The sequence below is a fragment of the Centroberyx gerrardi genome, chromosome 12, assembly GCF_048128805.1.
Source record: "Centroberyx gerrardi isolate f3 chromosome 12, fCenGer3.hap1.cur.20231027, whole genome shotgun sequence".
Lineage (NCBI taxonomy): Eukaryota > Metazoa > Chordata > Actinopteri > Beryciformes > Berycidae > Centroberyx > Centroberyx gerrardi.
The window spans coordinates 10067873-10094420 of record NC_136008.1 but is presented as its reverse complement, the minus strand read 5'-3'; the positions used below and the strand labels follow the sequence as shown (position 1 = coordinate 10094420).

General features: G+C 38.8%; 2 protein-coding genes and 2 long non-coding RNA genes across 4 annotated transcripts; 2 read left to right on the top strand and 2 right to left on the bottom strand.

Moving 5' to 3' along the window:
- Positions 1–3816: 3816 nt before the first annotated feature.
- On the top strand, positions 3817–7585 carry LOC139933376 (cytochrome P450 4B1-like). The gene is made up of 6 exons (XM_071927438.2): positions 3817–3960; positions 4672–4862; positions 5038–5171; positions 5927–5991; positions 6470–6552; positions 7408–7585. Exons 1-6 carry the CDS (start codon positions 3817–3819, stop codon positions 7583–7585), a joined length of 795 nt encoding a protein of 264 aa, XP_071783539.1.
- A 6291-nt stretch (positions 7586–13876) lies between these two features.
- LOC139933371 (uncharacterized) lies at positions 13877–14482 on the bottom strand. The gene is made up of 3 exons (XR_011785595.1): positions 14361–14482; positions 14119–14159; positions 13877–13984 (listed from the first exon to the last, which is right to left on the bottom strand). It is a non-coding gene; the product is annotated as an uncharacterized LOC139933371 (long non-coding RNA).
- Positions 14483–14626: 144 nt separating this feature from the next.
- On the bottom strand, positions 14627–15984 carry LOC139933373 (uncharacterized). The gene is made up of 4 exons (XR_011785596.2): positions 15848–15984; positions 15387–15701; positions 14892–15212; positions 14627–14803 (listed from the first exon to the last, which is right to left on the bottom strand). It is a non-coding gene; the product is annotated as an uncharacterized LOC139933373 (long non-coding RNA).
- Positions 15985–17789: 1805 nt separating this feature from the next.
- On the top strand, positions 17790–25730 carry LOC139933377 (cytochrome P450 4B1-like). The gene is made up of 12 exons (XM_078287270.1): positions 17790–18067; positions 18352–18496; positions 18638–18682; positions 19317–19444; positions 19679–19803; positions 19940–20094; positions 20336–20442; positions 22475–22665; positions 22844–22977; positions 23423–23487; positions 24147–24229; positions 25190–25730. The coding sequence occupies exons 1-12, from the start codon at positions 17888–17890 to the stop codon at positions 25365–25367; spliced, it is 1536 nt and encodes a 511-aa protein (XP_078143396.1). The 5' UTR covers positions 17790–17887; the 3' UTR covers positions 25368–25730.
- The last annotated feature ends 818 nt before the right edge of the window (positions 25731–26548 follow it).

Genomic DNA, 26548 nt, shown 5'->3' with positions numbered 1-26548 from the left:
GCCAATCATTCTGTCCTTAAAAATGGGTGAACTAATGCCAGTAGAAATGACATGACAAATGGTTCTATTTTCATGATGCCTCATGGTGCATGGCGGGGCTTTGCACCAGTTAAGTGGCATTTTCGTCAGGGACACACAGGTTTTTTTCTTGCCTGCGCACATTTGTTATTTTGCTGACTTGATGAATGAATGAATCATGAATGAATCTGACTGACTCTAAGTGGGAGGAGAGGCACAGTAGAGGGTGTGTCAGTAGTGATCAAGAAGTGCAGTACAATTTTGAGCTGGAATGCTAAGCTAAGTATGTCTAGCAATTTTTTATTCGTTTTTTTCATTGCAGCAAATAAAGAAATCCATAATATAGGAATGCTTGAAAGCAAAAATAAACAATATTAGCATTTGAAGCAGCTTATGTCAAGTCCTTTTATACCTGTATTCATTTTCATGTTAAACTAAAAGTGGGTGGGATTTAGAATCCCTTATTGGTGGGGGGGGGGTTCCGTGTGTTGAGAGAGACAATTAGTTCTAAACATAAAAAGGCAAAAAGAGGTAGAAAATCCTTCCTTGTCCTTTAAATGATCCATACTCTGCTTCACTTTTTGCACTTTTTGTGGAGCAGAGCATGGATAAATTGCACTCTTCCTCATCTAACAATTGCTCAGTCGACGATCTTGTAGATCAATGGTTCTCAATGTGAGGGGGTTCCAGGGGGTCCCCAGCAAATTGCTGAATTAATAAACTTCACCATTATTTCATTTAGAAGAAGTTAACACAATTAGAGAATGTAGAAGAATGACTATTTTGATCATAGTTGCACTGTTATCACTCTACAAGATAGTCATGGAATCTGGACAAACTCATATCTAGCAATAAAAATATTGTCTGATTTGGGTCCGAGAGACAAAATCTTATCAAATGTGGGTCCGTGCCCCTAATGTGTACTAAATTAGGGGTCCTTGATATGTAAAAGGTTGAGAATCACTGTTGTAGATGACTTCAGTAGTAAACTAAGAAATGCCTTAGACACAGTTGCCCTGTTCAAGCCAAAAAAAAAGTATCAATCTCGTAAGCTACCATGGAAAAATGCTGCTATTTGCCAGCTGAAAAAAAGCTGTAGCAAAGCTGAGCGACTGTTGAAGAAAAGTAAACTGCAGGTTCATTTTGATATTTTTAAGGATATACGTATTTACAATAATGCTGTCAAGCCCATTTCTCAAAGAATCAAAACAACCCCAAAGTCATTTTCTCTACTATCAACGGTCTTTTAAGTCCAGCCCCTCTTGCTTGTTTTAATCAAACGTCTGTTCTTAAATGTGAAGAATTTGCATCATTTTTTAAAGACAAAACAGTTGACATCAGAGCTGATATTCTTAACCCTTCTGTTACCACTCCCTGGGATCTCCCTGTCCAGGAGCCTCAATCAAGGATGACATCCTTTCATTTGATCAACGAAGAAGCAATCAATGTCACCATTAGGAAGATGAACTCATCCACCTGTGTTCTTGACCCTATTCCAACAAAGCTTTTTATTGATAGCTTTCACTGCCTCTCCCAGGATACAACCAAGATAATAAACTCTTCTCTATAATTAGGCATCCAAAGCCTTCAAATTAGCCATGGTAAAACCTCTGTTTAAGAAACCCACTCTGGACAATGCTGACCTTAACAATTATAGACCCATTTCTAACCTCCCCTTCCTTGGCAAGGTTTTAGAGAAGATTATTTGTTATTGTTACATAATTGCCTAATTAAAAACGGTACATTAGAAAGGTTAGGTTTTTGGACCTACCACAGTACTGAAACAGCCCTTCTAAATGTAGTTAATGATCTTAGAACTACTGCTGATGCAAATAAAGTGGTTGTCCTCATCCTTCCAGATCTGAGCGCTGCATTTGATACGATTAACCACAGTATTTTAATTGACAGACTTGAGAAACGGGTAGGTCTCTCTGATACTGTTCTTGATTGGTTCTGCTCTTACATAACCAGGAGACAGGTCTTCGTTAGCCTGGGTGATTATGTATCTCAGACAGCTGATATTGATTATGGCATTCCTCAAGGTAGTATTTTCTGCCCTATTTTATTCTCTCTATATATATGTTCCCACTCCCACTCACATCATTAGGCATCACCACATCAACTACCATTGCTATGCAGACGACACACAATTATATATATCCATTTCACCAAACGACCCTAATACTCCCAGTGCCCTTATTGCCTGTCTCACTGATATCAATATTTGGATGAGTAAAAACCTTTTAAAATCAAATGAAGAAAAAACTGAAATTCTCCTTGTAGGACCTAAAGCAAAAAGAGACAAAATTACACTCAACGCTGGGTTGTCTGGATAAACAGGTCAAAACCGAAGTAACAGATTTGGGTGCAATTTTAGACTCTGACCTTAAGTTTTAACTACCATTTTAACAAGGTCACAAAGACAACCTTCTTTCATCATAGGAATAGCCAAAGTGAGACCTTTTTAACTCAGAAAGATGCAAAAATGCTTATAGACGCTGTTGTTACAAGCCGACTGGACTACTCTAATTCCCTTTTTACTGGACTACCAAAACAATCTGTAAGAAAACTACAGGTAATTTACAATACTGTGGCAAGAATTTTAACAAAAACTAAGAGAAATGAACACATTACTCCATTACTAGCAACACTGCACTGGCTACCTGCACCTTTTAGAATTGGTACAAGTACTTTTACTTGTTTATAAAGCATTACATAACCTAGCACCTTCATATACTAAAGATTATCTTTCATTTTATATCCCTGCCAGAACACTAAGGTCCTCTACTACCGTCCTCTTAGATGTTCCTGCTGTTGTGCTTTGTTCATTTGTTATTCATTATCGTATTCTTTTTCCTTCATTAATTTTGGACTATACCATTAGACAAAAAAGCACAAGCACCACGCTGATAGTAATAGCTGCAGAGCTCTCATTGAAGTAATTTAATATAATTGACAATTGACAAAAAAAGTCAAACAATTTATTAAATTACTAATTAAAATGGATTTAAAATGTGTCAATTTTATAATAATCACTTAAATGGGAAATGAAACTGATCAATTAATAATATGATTTCATAATACTTTCTGTAATCCATAAATAATTCACTAAATTTATATTTAGTGATTTACACATTTGCAAAAATGGCTTTTAAAAAGACATTTAAATTTATCCTTTTGTTTTTCCATTTGCTTATTCATTTTCTTATTAATTTTCCATTAAGTAAATGCTTTAACTAAAAGTACACATACCGAGAACAGAATACCACACTAATAATAATACAGAAGAGAACCTGCAGAGATGTCAGGATCTCCCATTGGCCACCTGCTGCTGCACTAAACCCAGCCAATGGGCGATAAACACATAAAACTTACTTCAAATAACATTCTTTCTTTGTGTTCTGTGCTGTGTGTTTTAATTGTCCATAAGTTTTTTTTTTCTACAAACACAAAAGCAAAACAACCAATTTTGGTCCAGTTTATTGCACTATTGCCTTAATTTTGAGTGCAACTACCCCAAAACAGGGTAAAAATGATCTACTTACAATAGACCTCTTGGGTTTGGACTTTATGGAATTGAACACATACACACACATGTAACCATCCCCCTACCCCCACCACACCCTGTGCAGTCACAGATCTCACTCCAAGCAATCCCTGGAAGTTGTTGAAAATTGTGATCTAAAAGGGTTAAAAAGGCATTTTTCATTTCATCTCGACTTTAAGAAGCTTTTGGGAAACCCACCGTAGCCTTAAGATGCTTCTAACGATATACTTTATGAACATCTTAGGCTTACAATGCTTTTGGGAAACGCAGCCCAGGAGAGGACACTGGAGAGCAGGCGACCCAAACCACTTGTCCTACCTCCATCAGGGGACAGTCCTTTTACAAGTAGTCAGGATGCCTGCAGCACTCCTGTTCTGGCACTTGAGGGGCCCCCTGTGGGTCTGATACTGGGACCTATGGGGTAGAGGGGGTTGAGGGTGGGGTGGCAGGGGTCTCAAATTCAGAAGTGCCGTGGGTCTGGGTGCAGTCGTCTCCTGGTGCCACCCTACAGGTGCCACCACAAACGGTGATCCTCCATCTAGAACCCTATACTGGCCACCACTTTCACAAACGTTGCAGAGTCGGATGGGCAACAGAGAGGACAAGAGCAGCGCTGGTGCACAAGCACACCTCAAGCCACCTCAATGCGCTCTCTCTGACGGCTCTCAAGAGAACATAACTAAATTTGGTCAGTGCTCAGTTTCTGCACTGAAAAGTCTTAGACTTAGTTAAGTCTTTAGACTTTTCAGTGCAATGTACTCGCTGCTAGTCCCAGTCTCACTGCAACAGAGAGATCATACTATTAATTGGGCTGAGCCACTCCTACCTCCCTAATGCTCAACCCCACCCTGACTGCCACATACACTCCAGCATTTTTATTGTTTATTTTATTGGCATTTATTAATTATTGTTTAAGTGCATGTAAAGCAATTTGCAACTGTTTTAAAAAGAACAAAAAAAACAAAAAAGAAAAGAAAATAAAGTAACAAAGTTACAAGTGTATGGAACAAATACAGTTTATTAATATCATTATTATTATTACTTTAACATATTGTACAAAAGGTTCTCTCCAATTTTCATCTTTTTGCACTTTATCTCTACTTCAGGACGAGAAGCAGCAGGGTCTGTCAGATGAGGATATGCGAGCGGAAGTGGACACCTTCATGTTTGAGGGCCATGACACCACAGCCAGTGGCATCTCTTTCACCCTCTACTGTCTGGCCTGCAACCCAGAACACCAACAGATCTGCAGGGATGAGATCATCCAAGCCCTGGATGGCAAGGACACCATGGAGTGGTAGGCCACTGCATTCAAATTATTGCCATACTGTAGAAGTCAGTGACAATCTGTGCATGTACACTTGTTTTTTTGGATGAGCTAACAATAAGTGCACTAGGCCTCCAGTTTTTTATTTAGTAAGTATATTGATCAATATGCAATACTGATATGGGTATATGTATTTTGTTTTTAGGGATGATCTCAGTCAAATCCCATACACCACAATGTGTATAAAAGAATCCCTCCGTCTTTACCCTTCAGTACCAGGAATCATGCGAAGAACAACCAAGCCCATAACCTTCTTTGATGGAAGGAGTTTGCCTGCAGGTCATTGGTGTATTTGTGTCTAGTTAGAAACTGATGAACTGAATATATCTGTTACTATTTGCTGGACAGTGGGCCTTTGTCATATAGATTCTATTATTCTTTATCTGCCTCTATGCACTCTATGCACTGCCTCTATGCACTGCCTCGTGGCACCTGTGTCCTGTCGGACTAGAACTTAGCTTTATGGCACTTACTCTCGTTGTTCTCTCCTGACTAGATCCTTGCTTGTGTTGTATTAAAATCTCATGTGTACATCGCTTTGGATAAAAGCGTCTGCCAAATGGGAAATTGGAATTGGAATTGGAATTGGAATATAGATAACCATTAGATAGCATGCTGATTTTACAATGGCACCCTTCATAACCTTTACCCTACTAGTTACAGGTAAAATGTAAAATTGGTTTTGTCTCAAGGTTCAAAGTAAACTTTATTATATCCAAAGGTAAATTGGCCTTGCAGTCAGGTCAAATTCAGCAAGCTAAAGCTAAAGTTAAAGACAAAATACATCGTGGTACCATGAACATTCCACGATGGTCCTATAGCCCTAGTTTTCATTTTACTGACAGCCTTTTATCAAGCACTAGCAAAGGTTTGTCAATATTCATATTTTGTCATGAGCTGTGTTATTACTTAATGAGTATTGTAGCGCTTAACATATTGAAGCTATGGCCTGTTTCATAATCCATTGTTTGAATGCCAAACATAATATACCCTATGCAAGACTAACTCAAAATAAATCTTTTTCTTTTTTGTAGGTTGTGTTATTGGAACCAGTGTGTTTGGGATTCATAGGAATGCAACTGTCTGGGAGAACCCTCATGTAAGTGAACCCTTATTGGGTGGTGGTAGAAGAGGGCTTGTCACTGGAGGGTGTTGATTCCAATCTTGGCAAATTTTGGGTAAAGTCAATGAGAACCGCTCTGCCCTCCCTCAGTAACTATACCATTGGGGTGCCAATAAGCAAGGCGGTTAACCTCCAATTGTTGAAAGTTAACAAACTCCAATGTTGGAGGTTAACCGCTGTTAACAGCTGCTCAGTGGCCAACAGTGGTGGACTGTGTTCATACGGTTCAGCTCCCAGGGGTGAATCTTTCTAATTGTATTAAGTACAGCGCTGCTGTCAAAAGCATGTGAGTTCAGTAAATTCTTTGAATAAATAAAAGGTACAAAATGCAAACATGGCTGTTGTGACTGTTATTGCTTTAAGCCACATAAAGCAGCAAACTGCAGGACATCTATTCCACACTGACGTTTCTCTGTTTTGTTTTTGTTTTTTTTATCTTCTTGTTTCCTCAAAGGTCTTTGACCCACTCCGTTTCCTGCCAGAGAATGCTTCAAAAAGGTCACCATATGCCTTTGTGCCTTTCTCTGCTGGCCCCAGGTTTGTCCACACCTGACACCATGTGACTCAACCACTATTTTAGAGAACCAGACAGTCAGATTCTCACTTTACAATTATTCACTGGCTACTTATTTACCTGGCAGAAGTATTGAGTCTATGGGCATGTAACTAAGCTCTAGCTGTTTTATCATGGATTAGCACAAAACATAGGTTGGACCCTGTGTAACCTAGGTTTGATCCAAATGAATAAAAAATGTACTAGGCTACTTGTTTTAGTCCTCTAATGAGGAAATTAGGCCTCAAAGGTATATCATTATGTGGAATATTCTTTTATCCTGTGTAATATGAATCAACGCATGTATTTTGAGAAGGTTTATTAATTTGTTTTGTTTTATCCGTTTTCTATTTATTGAATGCAAATAAATGTCTGCTAATCGAGATGTCTGGAACCCATAAACCGCACCAGACTCTTAATATTTTATTTTCAAGTTTCCTTTCCAACCTTTTGCATTTCATTAAACATATCTTTATGTGAATCCCCTGTGACCATGTCTGACCAAGTCTGAGTTGTTAGTTCATCATTTAATCATCATAATCCTGAGCCAATGTTTCAATGGGATGTACTGTTGTAACAGGTTTTTTTCTTTTATTTACCCATAGTATTACTTTTTTTTTTAAAAACAGTAGGAAGAACAAACTGCAACAATTCCCAAACTCATGTCATTTCACATTCCAAAATAATGAGAGGATTAAGCCCAAGTCAAATAATTCCGTTACAGTCCAAATATTTATGGAGCATACAGACCTCTGTCCATACCTCGAAGCAAGACATGCACTTAATTGCTCTTCGTGTTCCTCCCATTGCTGTTACCTTTATTTGTTTTCCTCCCTTAGGAACTGCATTGGCCAGACCTTTGCCATGAATGAAATAAAAGTGGTGATAGCCGAGACACTGAGGAGATATCAGCTGATAGAGGACCCCACTGGGAAACCCAAGATAATTCCTAGACTTATACTTCACTCACTCAACGGCATCCACATCAAGATCAAACCTGTGGACTCTCAACCATGAAGGGAAAAAGCTGTAGGAAATTCAGCCAATCCAGGAAATGTATTATTAAAGATGTGCTTTATCAATATTTCTGATATCTTAATATGTCATTACATGGACACAGAAACTAATAGATTATATTTATTTCACAATTTTGTGATTGAATATGATTATCTTTGGGGAAATTAATTTTAGGGAATTATTTGTCCAATAAAAATGAAATTACAACTAATTTTATAATGATCCCAATTTAATTTTGTCTTTAATTATTGTTAGTCATTTTCATTTCATAGTGATAGAGAAAACTTGTTCTATAAAGAATTCAAGCTGAGATCTCTGTGTTCTTACAATAAAGGCTATTTATTAGCGTGCGGCACTGAGAGAAGTGCACAGCACAGTGGAAAATGCAGTTCTCTTTCACACAGCCCCTCTTAACGGGGATCTTATGCTTAATGACTCATGTATTCGCCTCAGCGCACTGAAATTTGCATGCACGTACTCAGTCAATCAGGATTCAGCCATCCACTTTTCTTCAGCGCTCTAGACAACAACTACTGCTAAGGATGGCATCGTCTGACAACACAAAGTTTTTTTTTTAAAGAACGTTTACATGGTACGCGCCTTAGACCACTGAGCCACCAGGACCCCAACACGAAGTTCTGCCCGAATTTCCCCGGGCTGATTGTCGCCATGGACCCGCACCTCTGCTGCTTTGGATGCGTCATGGCATTCTCCCGCTTGACAACGCACTGGCCACCATTTTTTCTCCTGGTTCCACTACCTGGTCAGGGAGTAGACAACCTACTCAGCCTAGGGATGAGGAGACGGTGGAATTTTTCAATAAAATTGTTCACCTGGCGGTGCAGTCAGCGGCGATGGCTAACAACCTGGGGCTGTTAAGTTTGTCTCTGTCGCACTTAACTACAGGCAAGACCACCTTGTCGGCTGAGGAGTTGGACCTGGTACATCCCACAGTTACAGAACTATTATGAAGTCAAGTAAAAGATGCAATCAATAACTAGTGTTGAAAAAGAAATGGAAAAGTACCTATACTAAGCAACATTCCTATTCATAGTATTCCCATCATAGAGATATTATATCTCTATGATTCCCATGATGTCACATGCATTTCCTACTAATATGGCGCTTTACAATACTCACAGCTCATTGGCTGTGTATGTCATTTGATTGTAATCACCTGTTAATGTATTGCAATCACCTGTTATTTTCCTACCAAGATGGCTGTGTGGTGATGTAACAGAATACTATGAATATGCTCACTTAATATGTAACCTCTGACCCATATTTACACCTTAAGTGTCTAAAACTCAAGAAACTGAATCTGCTTCACCATTATAAGATTGAACAAGATGTTACTAAAAGTAATCTTGTGTGTTTCTCACAGAACTGTGAGTCTGGAATGTGCAACTGCCCATATCTCATAGATAACAAGTGGCCTTGGCAAAATAATAACTTGTTGTCAACTAGAAGAAGGGGGCCACCTCTTATTGCGCATCTCCTTAAAGGAAAAAGCTGGTGTTTTTTAATGCATTGCTTACCGTCAACAAATCCTATGAAAATAACTAAATCAACAATGCGTTTGCTCTACTCCCGTTACTTTCTGACTTCCCACGTACCGTTTTTAGCCGTCAACCCGTTAGTCATTGGCTCCAACTGTAAGCTAATAACTTTGAAATACAGCTCAAAAAGACAGTTTCAATTTTAAAAATCGCTAACTGTTACCACGAAAAGTCAGGCTGTTATAGTTATTACCAAATCAAATTCAAATAGGAACAAATTCTTCATTACACCGGGGACTATTTTCGGTACTACGGAACTACTTTCCTGAGATTGCAAACGTGTTTACAGCCGGCTTATTAAGTTAAAAAAATCGGCTGGCCCGGTGCATCGTGATGATGAAATATGTTGCCCAGAGCAACGGCATGGCTCTTTGACGTGTTTTTAACCATTTTTTTAATACAATGGAGTTCTATGGCTGCTGGGACATGGCTTCATTGGGCACCGGCTACATGGACGAGACTTGTTGGCAAAACAAAATCATTGCTGATTTTGTTATTTTCATAGGATTTGTTGACGTTAAGCAATGCATTAAAAAACACCAGCCTTATCCTTTAAAGTGCTAGAACTATAATTATCATTGGTTGTTCAGTCTTGTTCATATGACCTTTTGACCAATAGCTTTATTATATTCTATCTGTATTAACATAATCATGAATATTCATAAAACTCTCTCACATCCAGATTTTGAGTTTGATTTTGAGTTCCTTGTACCTGCAGATTGAATAAACCTGTCAAACTGCCACTCTGTCGACCTGAGTTTTCTTCCACACTAGCGATACTACGCTATCGGCTAACTCAGAGATCCAGCGGGTCCTGCTGCAGGTAACGCTAACCAACTTTGTGAGCATATTGCTTGACAGATGCATAGCGAAGCGAGCTACAGTTTCCCCAATACTGTACTGTGGCAGGCCGCCACAGTAAAAACCATGCTAAAAATATTTTCTATAGTGTTTTCTATAGTGAGATGTGAGATTCTATAGTGTTTTCTTCTGAGTGAAGTGAGATATAGCAACGTGTGATTGCGGACAGAGCTAACGTTATATAGCTTGTGAGTCTAACGTTAGCAACAGCATAGATTGCGTACCTGTCCAACAAAAGGCCAACTCCACATCGGTATTATTGACGTTTTTCAGAGTCCTCCCCCCACATTTGAAATGCAGCAGCAATGTTCACTTGGGTTTTGGAGCGGACTTTGTCATTGCGGGTTTTGTGAGGTTTGTCGGACTTTTTAGGTTTCGTTGCAGTTCGTTCTTCCATGGAACCGTTTCGAGTGCACGTGTGGGAGAGGGAGGGTCGTTTCCACCAAAACAGACAGTAGCCTATGGATCAAAAAAGACCAAAACAGAGAGTACCGAACCGAACTGCTTGTTTGGAAAGCTTGACATCTCGGCAGCCATTGAGGTAGAATTGGAGTGACTGGCATTGATCAACAACACTCACGAACCTCGCTGATATTATGGTTATTTTGTGCAACGAGCCAGTTAATGTTACTGATTGTTCCTTTAATATAAATTAACCAGTACTGAAAAAACTGAAAAAAGAGACAAGGATTATGAGTCAAAATGTATTTTTTATTATTTACAGTCTGTTATATGATTACAAATTCCACAGACACCCAAAGGAATGATAAAAAGTTGGGGCGTGTTATCAATACAAAGTTGGTACAAAATGCAATTAAAAAAATGTTTTGTTTTTCTAGGCCTATCACATAACTTGCAGAACTTTATAACTATAGCCCACATACACCAATTAAATAAGGTTACAGCAACTCAGCAAGTGTTTGACATTGGCCTAGGCTACTACTGTATATTTTGTGTTATTGGGTATCAGGAAACAGTTTCTATGTCTGGATTCTGTTCAGTATACACAATCCTAACAGCAATGTACTGTAGCATACATGACTATTTCACCAAGTCAAACCTTACTGAAACCCATAGGCTGATGCATGGCCAAGCATCATGTTCTTGTGTTATTGGTTCGTTTTACATCATTTTCTCACATCATTTTCTCAGGCTACTTTTTCATCACTGAAAAACAATGTAGCCTAAGTGTACTAAATAGTATACTAAGAAAACAATGCAAAACTGCTACTGCATCAAATTAATTTTAATACATGTCTGTGTAGATTCATTTCAGTCATCCAGGTAGTAAGATGTCCAAAAAATGTTTTAAAACAAAATCCACTGGAATTAAAATGAATAATTTTGTTTCAACTCTTTTTTTTTAAAATTATTTTAAATGCAATGGATTTTGTTTTTATTGTTTAACAAATCTATTCGGTTTTGATTGTCAGTCAGTGAAGTAGGCATAGGCTAAATAAAAATGTGCATAACAATGGTAACAATGGCAGAAAACAAAAGAAAGTAACAGCATCAGGAGAAATATCAAATATCAAAATATCAAACTTTCCAAAAAATTCTAAACATCTATAGGCTTATTTGCATTTAATTGTTCCCTGATTGAGTGCAAAAGAGAGGGAAAGTACAACCTATTTAGTAAAAGATACAGTGGGTTTATAATTCTGTCAGGAACAGATTGCATTTGTTATTCTGCAATATTCAATATTCTAATATTAGCGCCCGCGGCTGTCTGTGGCGGAGAAGAAAAATTACACCGGGCCGGATTACTTTCCGCCCCAAATCTGTCTTTTTCTCTATGGCGCAGGGAAAGGGTCAAAATCAAAACTATTGAGAAGCCGGCGGAGGCTATATCCTTGCCGAAGCCAGGATCTGGCCAATGATAAGCCGGCGCTGGTAACTGAGAGGCCGGCGGTGGGAAATGAGAAGCGGACTATTCATTCGACCAAGGTGGTAACTCATGCGTCTAACCTGGCAACCCGCTGGATCAGCTACTGGCTTGGCTGGTCACTTTCTTCTTTTGTATTTTATTGGCAGATTGGAGCCAAATGCGGCGCGTTACCGCCACCAACTGTAGACAAATGGGATTTATCTAGATTCTTTCAATTAGTCTATTTTTTTGTTACGGCAGCGTAGTCACCGAGTTTCCTTTGCTGACAATTTATGCTTAGAATGTGCATGTGCACAAAAAAAGAAATATCTTGACTTCAAAATATGTTGAATTGTAGAACCATACAACTGCCAAGAAAATGTTATGTTTAATAGTTAATAAACCATAGACCATTAGCCATTACATTTAAACCTACCATTACAGTAATCACCCATTACATTTAAACCTACACCAGTTAGTTTACCCAGTCAAGCCCAGCTGTCAAGTTGCCTTTTCCTTTTCTGTGGGTTATGAATATGAATGTATAGTCAAACTGATTATGTCTGAGAAAGATCTGCTACAGCAGGGTTCGCCTAGATGGATAGTGTAATAGATTCATGTAGACAGGCCATTAGATCTGTATTGGACTACATGTAAGCTGCAGTTTCATTTAACTGCCAATAGATGTCACCGTAAGTCTATCGAGCCGGTCAACAACCGGCACAGCTGCTGCCAGTAAGGTCTGGCTCAGACAAAATTTAACTTAACAGTGGTGGAAAGACTAGTAGAATGTCCTAATCAAGTACAAGTACTGTTACTTTGCCGATATCTTACCTAAGTAGAAGTAAACGTGCTGGTGTAAAAATCTACTTAAGTAAAAGTAAAAAGCAACTCATTTAAAATGTACTCAGACTAAAAATTACTTTTTACAAAAGAGAACCATTACTACTCTCTTTGCTGACTGACCGTTCACTGTGAATGGCTCCACAATTTGTCAATTTACAATTGTTCAGTTTCTGTTGCTTATGAGAGCCACAAAATGTGTACTCTGTAATGGATGTGATTTAAAATGTAGTGAGGTGCAGTACTTCAGTAAAAACATATATAAATTACAGACTTTGAAAAATACTCCAAAAAGCTGCTCAATTACAGTAAAGTGAGTAAATGTAATTAGTTATTTCCACCCTTGCTTATGAAGACGTGTTTAACTTATTTCATGCACACAACATACTGTAACATGACAGGGGAGTTGGGCTCAATTCTGCATGCCATCTACCTTTGTAACCAGTGGGCAGGGCTAGGTAATGAATCAATATTATACTTCCTCATTCTATCAGTGGCATGCATCCTGTCTAAACCAAATACCCTAAGGTCAATTTTGGAATTACTTTAGAACTTTGATTTAAAATTTGTTTGATATTGTATTTCAAACTATGATGCAATCCAACATAACCATTGAACGTGATTTTCCATATAGCATATATTTGTAGATAATCTAAAAAGTTCCCCCATTTAAATAATTTTCAGTTTTGCCAAGCTGCACCACAAGTCACCAAGTGGCTGACACAACACTCAACACACAACACATTGATATGACAGAATGTTGGTCAAAGGCTCATTGTATTTTTTTTTTTTACATAAATGCATGGAGGAATACCAAGAACAAATAAAACCCATAGGATAACAGCATTTCGCCGTAGTTGCCCTTGACACCATGCTTGACACGCGCAGACTGCTTTGAGTCACATGCAGCTGCCGATGGCCACAGAGAACAGCCGCCCTTCCGCACAGAATAGACTGCAGTTACCCTCCAAAATGTCCCCAAATTTCTGTGTTTCTGTGTGTGACTATGAGTTATAATGGAGATGTTGTTGTGGTCACATGTATAAAAACACATTACATGCATACATGCATTACATGCAATTTAGTCTAATAAAGAAAAAGTCTAATAATAACGACATCTATCACACAATTACATATTTCAGATAGACAGACATTTCTCTACACTTTTATCTCACTATACACACAATAATTGTTATTCACAATATTGTTTGTTGTCTTGTCAAGTCCCCTGATGACAAATGACTGATAAACAACAGATTCATCTTCCACCTGTAATGACAAGTGAGAAATTGCCTGAATAAAACAACACAAGTGTTATTTCATTGCTGCAGGTAGCCTATCAGATTATGTCATCGTCATCATCACCATCATCACCATCATCACCATCATCATAAAACACTTACCCTGCCATCCAGGCCACAACAAGGAAGATGGTCAGAGAAAGCTTTGGAGAGATATTCAGAGAAACAGAGAGACTATCAGGGACACAGAAACCTTGACATCAACGCAGGATGTCAAACATTCACTTCGGCCTTTGACCCAACTGTTTACCACCCTGCTTCAGTGGTAAACAGCAGGGCCTGCAGTTACTGAACATGAAACAAATAGGAAGTTTGAGCAACATGAAGAACAGAATATTTCCTACCTGCACACTTTCCTCGTCTGAGGCAAATTAAAAGTGCTATTAAAACAAGAAAAGCAAGCACCACTGATGTTCCATATATGGCTGCTGTCAGATGTCGATGCGCTGGTGCTGTATGTGTATCTATAAACCAAATGCACTGTTTCAAGTACTGACATGTCATTTGTTTCACATGATATTGAACTGTTTAAAAAGAAAATGATTACGGGGCCAAAGAAAACACTTTTGATACCAACCTTTTGTTTTGTTTGAAGCACTTGTTGGTGTGCTGTTAACTATACTGTATCCATCAAACTTTCTCTTTGCACTGCATTTTAATGACCCAAACGGATCATCAAGTAGTGATATAATCCATGTGCCCGTCTCCAGCTTTACTGTGTGGTTTCTGGCCGCCATGTCACACGCCGCAGAACAAGTGAAAGATGAATTCTCGCTGTGGTACAGAACTGTAATGTGGCATAACCATCGATAAGTTAAACCATTCAATATTGTTGAAATAAAACGTGTTCGTGGGTTAATGTGTGTTTCCCATACCTGTTAAAACACACAAGTAGATAGAAAGTAGCTTCTGACTGTGCCCACCACATCTGTTCATCCAGCAGGTATATTTCCCAGCATCTGCTCTTGTAACATTCGAGAGGTGTATAGAGTTGTTGAGAATCAGAAAGTGTCTTTCTGGTCTTATTAGGGTCCCATGTGTGGAGTTTTTGACAATGCTCCTATTTGCTTCAGCACTCCTTTCACTTGCCTCAAATGTCCATTTTAAGCTAGTAAAATCACTTGGACATGCATGCGTAAAAGTGCTGCCTGCAGTAATGTAGAATGTCTCGCTGTGAATTTGTCCTGTCAGAATTTCTGAAAAAAATGAAAGATAATAAGGGTGAGAAGAAGATGGGTGGGCCGTAGATTAGGAAATTAACTAAGAGAAGAGAGACAGAGAACTCCCGCATAAACAGAGCAGGTTGTTATCTGGTAGATTCTTTTAACAGGTAGGCAAGAACAAATTATGACAATTACAAAAGCACTGACCTTTCTCCAGACTGACAAAAGTGGTAAATTTACTCCCACAGTTATCTTTGATGCAATATTCACACCAGTATATGCCTTGATCCTCCTCTGTTAAAGAATTGATGACCAAGGTACGATTGCGCAAAACATCCATTCTGTGCCGCAAGACATTGTGATGGTGGCACATTCCTTGTTTGTCCTCAAAAAATATCTGGATGGGGTCACTAACTTCATCCTTTCTGTAAAGCCACTTGAAAGAGTTTGACTTATGTCCGTAATGTTGACATGGTATCACAGCTTGACACCCTAGCAAGAAGCGAAGGCGATGTGTTGCTGCTGAAATATTAGTTTGAGATTAATGAGATTAATGGAAAATATCAATAATATTTAGTGAAATATTATACAGTATTACAGCAGTAACCTTCACAAATAAATTGTTTAAAATACAAGGTAATACATGTAATATAGTCAGTGATACTTACTGTTTCCTGAGGTAAAAGTAGATGCGTTCCAAATAATCAATAAAAAAATAAAGGCTTTTTGCATTGTGGTTAATGCAATTTATCTACGTTGAAATAAAGGCAATATGGATAAAGAAGCAACCTGTCTGTAGCTATATTACTGCTTAACACAAAGAGAAGAACAGAGACTCAATATTTTCCATCTGAGGGTTTTTGATTGTAGACCTACATGATACCCGAGTTCATAATGAAGCATAGGAAGTGGTCCAACAACCGATGTAGAGGAAAACAAACGTGGCTTTTCGCCCACACACCTTCTCTGATGATGTGGCATATAGCTTATATTTCAGTGTTGCATTAGCATTGGTGTTGTGATGCATGCATCTGTATAACAAGAGTGACATTTCTCAGATATGCTGTAGATACTGTTGAGCACATGTTGATACTCACTGTGGTTTACACCATTATGCTCTATACAGTTTATACATCTATGAGTTCATTTGTTATTTATTTGAGGGAAAGAAACTATCATCTCCGAGGTTAGGCTACATAATTTACTTATCTGCCAAGCTCAAATGTCACTGGATTCTGTTTGATTTCAGTGACATTGTCTGAACCTAAGAGAGATAGGCTGACATTATTTGCAGTCCATAATAAGTTTGACTGGCACTTCTGAAAACTGTGGGAGAAAGTACAAATGCAGCAACAAAATTAACCAATACAACTATTCACATGTGAAGAGTTTGGTTCTAAATAAGCTTTCCATTTCTGGTAAAAAAATAAAAATAAAAAAATTACAATCACTCTCACAAAATTATAGCACAAAATATATAACTAGGGAATTTTTCAAACTGGATATTTGGAACTTAATTTGTAATAATTAGTTTGTGTCCTATATTATATACAGTATATTAGATTTACCATTGCTTACACATGCATGATTATTATCTTTAAAAGGTATTGTTCTAATCGTGTTTTAAGATGCATTTGTAGTTATCAAATTGTAAAGGTCTTCTTATCAAGTTCAAAGATTGTTAAAATATAATTCGGCATATGGCAGACACTGTTAGCCAGAGCGACTTGCAGAAGTTGCAGCAATGGAAAAACTCACTACATGAATCAGATGTGAATGACAAGAAGAATTATTTTGAGATCTTAATAAATGAGCCAATTACAGAACAGAAGCATTTCCTGACTTCCTCCAGCAGGCTTGCAGTGTAATGCTGCCTTCAAGTGCTCCTCGAAAGCTTCGACTTCCAACCGTCCAAGTTGTAAATGCGTCGCGCATTTAGTTGCTTTTGGTCGGTAATAATAACAAAATTGAACCCTGTAACAAAAGTATGTTTTTTTGTGGCTGTTGTTTTATTTTAGAAATCAAGCTTCACTGAGCTACTTCATCTTGTTTTTGCAAAATTATGAGAGAAAAATCTGGATCAGTTAATGTTTTAAATCATTCATTAGCCAAACGTTGTTGTGTATCTGTTCTACTAGACTTGTTTAATGTAGGTCTTGTAGCAATATAAAGTCTAAACAGTATTTGCTTTTATCTCTTCAACAGGACAACTCATTAGGATTTACAAAATGTTTGACAGCCAAAAGTTCAAGCCAAAATAGACTAAATACTAATTAATTTCACACGATGGCAAACAATAGGCTATCGTAATATAGGCTATGCATCTTTTATCATCAGTTGTTGACATGGATTTCATGCTCTCCGCCGACTTAACATCACATCTTGGTAACTTATCATAGAAAATTCCCACTTTCCCAGTCCTATTTACCACTTTTTTTGATCGTTCATGCACGTTCAGTCCAAAGTTTTGATGTTTCCGGCAGCACCTGAAGTCAGCATTTGATAAACCGGCCTGTGGAAAACACTCCACCCACCGTACACAAGTACAGGCCACCGACCTACGTCATACCCTCTTCATCGGGCTTCGGCATCTCTTAGTTTTACCTCCAAGTAGGCTATGTGCAAAGAGCGCGTCCAATAACCTACTCTGCAGAGTCAGGTTGAATATTATAATACGTCTAATCGGAATGTAATTAATTGAAACTGTCATGAAAGCGAAATCGTTTCCCTTGGATTTGCCTGCCATGCATCACTTGTTTGCACTACTTTGCTTAGTTGCCGTCGTCTTTAAATTAACTGCCCTGATTATCAAAAAAAGACAATGGCTTCGAAATCTTGAACCATTTCCAGGACCACCAGGACACTGGCTGTTGGGACATGTCCAGGAGGTAATTAAATCAAATTTCATTGCAAATGACTGCGGCGCTATGTTTTACTGTATTTCTTGTGTCAAGTCGTGGAGTGCTTTTGGGGAAGATGCATTACTGATGAGTGAAATCAAAGAAAAACCCCATATGGAAATAAGATGTACTTTTAGTCGTTTAGGCAAACATCTCACTCCTCCCTTCCCCTAGTGATTTACGTAATAAATCACGTGTAAAGCATGCAGAAAGAGTCGAGGGGTTCAGTTGAGGTTTTCAGTTGTAAATAAGTTTTCTCTTTTCTCTTACAGTTTAAACAAGATGGGACAGATATGGACAAAGTGGTGGAATGGGGAGAGCAATACCCTTTTGCTTTTCCATTGTGGTTTGGGCCTTTTGTTTCATTCCTCAACATTCACCACCCAGATTATGTGAAAACCATACTGGCATCAACAGGTGGGTGTGGGTGTGCGATTGTTTTGAACTTGAAACACTACCTATTATAATATATCAGTTCATTCAGTGTTTCACATGAAATGCCTTATACATATTTTATAGCGAATGGCCATTCTGTGGCCATGTTTTGTTTCTCAACAGAGCCGAAAGATGATTTTGCATATAGATTTCTTACACCATGGATTGGTAAGAATACATTGCCTTTTTCATCCAGTATATATCTGCACAGCCCATTAGGGAATTGCTTATTTAGCGCCTCTCTGTCTATCTATCTATCTATCTATCTATCTATCTATCTATCTATCTATCTCTCTATCTATCTATCTCTCTATCGATCTATATATCTACATTGTCTTTTGTTTGTTTTGTCTGACAAGCTTCCACTGTATTTGTCTTCGCTCTTGAGTTTCAGTGCTACAGGGTATCATACTTACTCGCAAACACACATTAGATTAGACACGCCACGTATGAACAGTGAGGCAGGACCGTTTTCAGTTTTTACGCTCCTGATAGATGGAATAGCCTGCAGGACTCTCTTAAACTGGACCGATTTGTCTCTATGGAGAAGTTCAGGGCGCTTTTAGAGGATACATTATGTGGGGATTGCACGTGCTTCTCATAGTCTTGTTGTTTATCTGAACCTGTGATTTTCATGTGATTTTATATTGTACTGTAATGTTTGTAATGTGTTTTTATATCTTGTGCTGTAATCAGGGCGTCCTTGAAAAAGAGAGCTTGCTCTCAATGGCCCTCCCTGAATAAATAAAGGTTTACATACATACATACATACATACATACATACATCTATTTCTTTCTTTAGGAGATGGTTTGCTGGTGTCAAAAGGCCAGAAGTGGTTTCGCCACAGAAGGCTCCTGACCCCAGGTTTCCATTATGATGTTTTGAAGCCATATGTAAAACTGATGTCAGATTCTACAAAAACTATGTTGGTATGTTCATGACAATATATACTGTTATACACTTAATAATAATAGTTAATACAAATTACAAGACATAAAGGTATATTAATGATGATTAAATTATAATTACAGGCTAACTAGATGACATGTATTTGTGAACAGAGTTGGTTGAGTAAATCAGTGGGTGGGAGTAGAGACATTTGTGGGAATTTGTTTTGTCCAGCTCCTGCAGAGAGATCACATCTGTTTTCCCACTATTTCCAGGACAAATGGGAGGGTTATGCAAAAACCAATGTGTCATTTGAATTATTTGAATACGTGAGCCTCATGACACTGGACAGCATCATGAAGTGTGCCTTCAGCTGCAACAGCAATTGTCAGAGCGAGGGGTTAGTCATTATTGTTATGGGACCGTTTTGCCACAGTTCCTAATTTTAATTTCATCTTCTGAAGTTGTTTCTTGCTTCATCTGTGTAAATTGTAACTGAAGGGAATTAAGCTTTTAATGCTATGTTTTCATTTCAGTGGAACAAATGCATACATCAAAGCAGTGTATGAGCTTAGTGATATGGTTAACCTGCGGTTCAGGACCTTTCCGTATCACAGCGATATCATTTTCCACCTCAGCCCACATGGTTTCAGATATAGGAAGGCAAGCAGGGTGGCTCACAGTCATACAGGTAAGTTCTGAATGTGTAATGGCAATTTGATAGATGACAATCTGAGCTATCATCAAATGTCAGTTACTCTGACCTCCTTACAGGGCACTGTCAGCCAATAAGTGGTTGAGATGTATTACACAATGGTTGAGATGTATTACACAATGGTTGAGATGTATTACACAATCTGTTATGTCAATATGTCTAGTGAGCCTGTAATAACCATGTATCTAATACTCTCCCATGATGTGTTTCTTGGTAGAGGAAGTCGTAAGAAAGAGGAAAGAAGCACTAAAGGAAGAGAAGGAGCTGGATCGAATACAAGCCAAGAGAAACTTGGACTTTCTGGACATCCTTCTCTGCGCAAAGGTATATTATGTCATCACAATCACAATCCATTGATTTCACAATATTATTTTGACATTCGCCCAATGTAATGATATCAGTAAGGAACCACTAGCCATTATATCTTTGTCTATTCAGTTAGAAGAATATTACTATTAGGTAACCATGTAAGCCCACCTTTTGTTACTCTACAGTGCTTTTTTGAATTACAATGTCACAAATGTTGCGGGATCGGATGTCCAACAGAGAGGAAAAGAGCAGTGTTGGCGCAGCAGCACACTTTATTAACTCTATTGCAAACGGGCCACCACAATGCACCATCTCTGACGGCTCTCAAGAGAACATAAGTCAATGCGCGACCTCATAATCGAGAACCCCGACTCATCGCGTGACCACAAACCGTCCTTGCCACTTGGCGAGCAATTTGGAGCTGGAAGTGGGGAGCAATACAAGCACTTCTATCTCTCTGTGACAATTGTCTCAGCTGGGTACCTTTGTTGTACAGGCACTATTGACATTCCTGCACTCAGAGCAAATTCTCCCTTGGTAATTGTCCAAGTGCATGAAATAACAGAGGGTCCAGGCGTTAATCCCAATCCTCAACAATGACCCTCCCAATCTTACGGATCACTGTCTTCAAGGTTTTGTTAAGCCACTCCACCAGACTGTTGGTCTGGGGATGGTACATGCTGGTTCAAATTGGCTGAATGCCCAACAACCTGTAGAGTTCGGGAAGTGCCTGTGGCAGAAATTATGTGCACTTCAGTCTAATAGCCCGATGAGGTCCATGCGAATTGTTTTGAAGGGGGACCTCCATCAAAGAAACAGGGTGCAATGGCACTGTTGGGGTGGCCATGGAGGTTAATCAGCTGATATTCATGGCAGGCGGTGTACCACCTAAGCACATCTTCGTAAATGCCCGGCCAATAAAATTTTGCCACGAGCTGATGCGTCAGGGCACTCCAGCTGACCATCAATTTTTATCACTTGGTCGAAGGCACAGGGTTTCGTCTTGGAACTGTTCAAGCACAGTGCCCACATTTCACTTCCCTACCTGTTGTAAACACTTCACTGCACATTTTCTCTCAAATTGGGGAACCCAATTCAATTTGTGCTTAATATGAGAGGATGCCTAAGGCAGGAAATAACCGCAGCCTTGACTTGCTTTTTCCCGTGAAGCTAATTTACACTGGCACCACAGGGTAATCATGAATGTTCCCATGCACATACTAAACAGACATCTAAGACGCCTCTACCAATGGCCCATGTTGAATCAGGCTCTGGTCATCACAGTCCTTTTGCATGTGGTCAGAATGCCTGCACTGTTGGGGCCCCATGTGGGTCCGGCGCAGCGGCCACTGAGACTGGCACCTGTGGGGTAGAAGGGAAAGGGGCATTAGTTCAGGGAGTTGGCTGGAGAGGGACCCTGCCTGAGGGGGTTGAAGATGGGGTGGCAGGGGTCTCAAACTCAGGAGTGCTGTGGGTCTGTGCACGGTTGGGGCGCGGTTGTCTCCCAGTGCCAGGTGTCACCCGAGGCTTCACACACAGGTGATCCTCCATCTAGCCCCATGCAGTAACTGGCCACCACTTTCACAAACATTGCAGGGTTGGATGGACAACAGAGAGGACAAGAGCAGCGTTGGCGTACAAGCACACTTTATTAACTCAGTTACAAACAAGCCACCTCAATGCACTGTCTCTGACGGCTCTCAAGAGAACATAACTAAATTTAGTCAGTGCTCAGTCTCTGCTAGACAACAGTCTTTAGACTTTTCAGTCCAATGTACTGCAGATATGCGCCCCTGGTCGGCTGAGCCACTCCTACCTCTCTGCCTTCCTAATGATGCTCAACACCGCCCTGACTGCTACAGTCTGCCATTTTTATTATTTATTATATTGGTGTTCATTTATCATTGTTTTAATGTATGTAAAACACTTGGCAACCTTTTTAAAAAGTGCTTTACAAATAAAGTTTATTATTATCACTTTAACAAATAGTGCATCAGGATCTCGATTATTATCTTATCTTATCTATTACACTTTATCTCTACTTCAGGACGAGAAGCAGCAGGGTCTGTCAGATGAGGATATACGAGCGGAAGTGGACACCTTCATGTTTGAGGGCCATGACACCACAGCCAGTGGCATCTCTTTCACCCTCTACTGTCTGGCCTGCAACCCAGAACACCAACAGATCTGCAGGGATGAGATCATCCAAGCCCTGGATGGCAAGGACACCATGGAGTGGTAGGCCACTGCATTCAAATTTATGCCATACTGTAGAAGTCAGTGACAATCTGTGCATGTCCATTTGGTTTGGGTGAGCTAACAATAGGTGCACTAGGCCTACAGTTTTTCATTTGTTTAGAATATTGATCAATTTGCTTGCCAATACTGATATGATGTATATGTATTTTGTTTTTAGGGAGGATCTCAGCAAAATTCCATACACCACAATGTGCATTAAAGAATCCCTCCGTCTTTACCCTCCTGTACCAGGAATATCTCGAAAAATAACCAAACCCATGACATTCTTTGATGGAAGGAGTGTGCCTGCAGGTCATCGGTGTTTTTGTGTCTAATTAGAAACTGATGAACTGAATACTGAATATATCTCAGTTACTATTTGCTAGATAGGGGGCCTTTGTCATAAGATAACCATCAGATAGATTAGACTGATTTTACAATGGTTGTCTTCATAACCTTTACCCCACCTGTTAGAGTTAAATTATTAACTAACGGTATTGGTTTTGTTTCTGTAAGTGCTCCCTTTGAACAACATGGTCCTATAGTCCTAGTTTTCTTTTTTTCTCATGTCAGCATTTTCCTACCTAATAAAGCACTAGCAATGGTTTTGCAATATGCATATTTTGTCATAAGCTATGTTATAATTTACCTAGCACAACATATTGAGACTATGGCCTGTTTGCACAGTTGCATCCATTCATAATCCATTGTTTGCATGCAAAACATAATATTCTCTAAATAATTTTCTTTTTTGTAGGTTGTCTTGTTGGAACCACTGTGTTTGGGATTCATAGGAATGCAACTGTCTGGGAGAACCCTCATGTAAGTGAACCCTTAGTGGGTAGAAGAAGGCTTGTCACTGGAGGGTGTTGATTCCAATCTTGGCAAATCTCTCTCACCTCCCTGAATAACTACCATTGAGGTGCCAATCAGCAGGGCACTTAAAGGAAAAATCCACCCTAAAACACTTTAACACTGTTGGTAAACAGCTATTGGCAATGTGCCTTGTATTTCTGGGCCCATTTCTTTTGTTTGGTGGTGTATTTTTCTAATTTTTGCTGGCCAAATGTAGACAGCATCGCATTTTGAGATATTTCCAGTGCAGCTACAGTGGAGTTTGATTTGATTGATGATATTTAACAGTGTAAGAGTATCCGAGGGTGGATTCTTCCTTTAACCTCCAGTTGTTTCAGTGGCCAGCTGTAGGAGACTGTTGTTGCACTGGCCAGCTCCCAGGTGTGAGTGTGTCGTAACTGTATTAAGTAGAGCGCTGCTATAAAAAACATGCTCAGTCAACCCTCCCTGGATAAATAAAGATTTGAAAATGTAAACATGATTTCATAAATGATTTCAAACTGTTTTGGCTCTGTTTGGCAAATATATAACGACACAGACGACAGTAAACTATGATAACCCATTGCAGGATATTAAGAGCACACTGACATTTCTGTTTTTTTTTAATCTTCTTGTATCCCTCAAAGGTCTTTGACCCACTCCGTTTCCTGCCAGAGAATGCTTCAAACAGGTCACCGCATGCCTTTGTACCTTTCTCTGCTGGCCCCAGGTTTGTCCACACCTGACATCATGTGACTCAACCACTATTTTCGAGAACCAGGCAGTTAGGTTCTCACATTACAGCTATTCACTGTCTTGTGTTCACCTGGCTGAAGTCTGAAGTCTATGAGCATGTAACCCAGCTCCAGCCCCTTCTTCACTGACATAACAACAAAAAAGCTGTTAGGCTTTATGAGGGATTAGCATAAACAATAAACAGGTTGAACCCTGTGTAACCTAGGCTTGATTCACATGAATAAGCAATCAACATACAAACTGGATTACTTATTTTAGTCCTCTAATTAGGAAATTAGGCCTCAAAGGTATGTAATTATGTGGAATATTCTTTTGTCCTAAACGTATCATTGCATGTATTTTGAGAAGGTTTAATAATTTGTTTTGCTTTATTACCTTTCTACTTAACTGAATGCAAATAAATATCTGCTAATCAAGATGTCTGGATCCACTAACAGCACCAGTATCTTAATATTTTATTTTATTTCAAGTTTCCAGCCTTTTTTTGCATTTCCTCAAATGTATCTCCATATGAATTCACAACTGTTTAAATGTTTAAAAGAGGACAAGTAAATAGGAGTGTGAGTTGTCAGTCCATCGTCATGCTCCCAAGCCAAGCTTTCAACAGTGGGATGGACAAGTGTAACAATAGTAGGTAGGAAAAAAAATGCAAGAATTGAATGTATATCCCAATCTCATGTCATTCCACATTCAAAATAATAAGAGGATTCAAGGTCAAAGTCAAACTGGATTGCTTCGACCTGAAAGTAATCCAGTTTTTTGCTTTTCAGCTAAACGAGGAAATATGACAAATACATGTCTGCTGCATGTATCTAACACTAACTCACATGATAACATATGCTATTGCTGTCCTCTCATATTATTGTTCAAAAGCACTTAATTACTCCTGATGTTCTTCACATTGCTATTACCTTTATTTTTTTCCCTCCCTTAGGAACTGCATTGGTCAGAACTTTGCCATGAATGAGATGAAAGTGGTGATAGCCCAGACACTGAGGAGATATCAGCTGATAGAGGACCCCACTAGGAAACCCAAGATAATTCCTAGACTGGTGCTTCGCTCACTCAACGGCATCCACATCAAGATCAAACCTGTGGACCGGCAACAATAAAGGGAAAGAGCTGGAGAAAATTCAGCCAATCAAGCAAATGTACTATTCAAGTTGTGCTTCATCATCAGCAAAGCATTTGGGAAATTGAAATATTCTAACATATCATGTTAATATGACATTACATGGACACAGAATAGATGTATTTTATGTAGTAATTGAATATGATTATCTTTGGGGAAATTAGTTTTCAGTAATTATTTGCACAAAAAAAGAAATTAGTTAAAAAACTAGTATTTTGCCTAATTAACTAATTATTGTTTGACATTTAAATTCTATAGTAATTTTCTCACACTGTAACTACTGTAACTATGTTTTTTGGACATTTGTACACTCAGTGTGAAATTAGAATAGAATTTATATTGTGGTAGGACTATGTCTTCAACATTTGCAAGTAAAATGTTTTTTTGGTTGGCATACAGTTAACATTTTCCTCACTTTCTTTGTAAATACATTATTTCAGACAAGATAAATGATTGCATACATAAACATAAAAACATAACATCAGTCATGGTAATGATGAAAGCAAATATCCAGGTTATATAATCAATTATTTGTCAGCCCTCCATATCAGTTTCCAAAAACCCAGTTCCTGGAAACCTTATTTGTTAATTGTTTACACGGTGAAGCAGCTTGTGGGACCATTTACATGAAGTCTGTCTTAATATGTAACAGACAGTCTTAATTAGTCTAGTCCAACCTGAGAATCTAAGACCAGTCTAAGGCTTAAACTAGTCTTAAACTAGCTTTATGCAACTGGTCCGAGCATGGATTAATACATGAAATAATTTTCTGCCTCTTTTTGCCTTATTGATGTTTAGCAGATTTCAGTCCTTTTATTTCTCTTGCTACCAATATGTAGACGTTAAAGTTTACTGCCACTGTGTGAAGAGTCACAGTTCTCCACTCATGAGTGGTTTCTGATGCCTGTGCCATAAAAATGACAAGACTTACTCTGTGAATGAGTAGCACCTTTGAACCAGGCTCAACGTGAGTCCCCGTAAAATGTCTGGTCAATGTTTACCTCTAGAATAATGTATTGTACTATGCAATGTGTTCTCAACACTCAGGATCACACTTATTCCCAACCTATGTTGCAATATTATTTGCAACATAGGTTAAAATATTTTAAGATTAACTTTACCCGAACCACTGTAATCAAGCGATTTGTTCCAAGTGTCTGT

Coding starts and splice junctions, on each gene's coding strand:
- LOC139933376 (XM_071927438.2), top strand. CDS start 3,817: ATGCTTTTGGGAAACGCAGCCCAGGAGAGGACACTGGAGAGCAGGCGA. Junction 3,961..4,671: donor TGGCACTTGAGGGGCCCCCT/GTGGGTCTGATA, acceptor TCTCTACTTCAG/GACGAGAAGCAGCAGGGTCT. Junction 5,992..6,469: donor CTGTCTGGGAGAACCCTCAT/GTAAGTGAACCC, acceptor GTTTCCTCAAAG/GTCTTTGACCCACTCCGTTT.
- LOC139933377 (XM_078287270.1), top strand. CDS start 17,888: ATGAAAGCGAAATCGTTTCCCTTGGATTTGCCTGCCATGCATCACTTG. Junction 19,445..19,678: donor ATTCTACAAAAACTATGTTG/GTATGTTCATGA, acceptor CACTATTTCCAG/GACAAATGGGAGGGTTATGC. Junction 23,488..24,146: donor CTGTCTGGGAGAACCCTCAT/GTAAGTGAACCC, acceptor TATCCCTCAAAG/GTCTTTGACCCACTCCGTTT.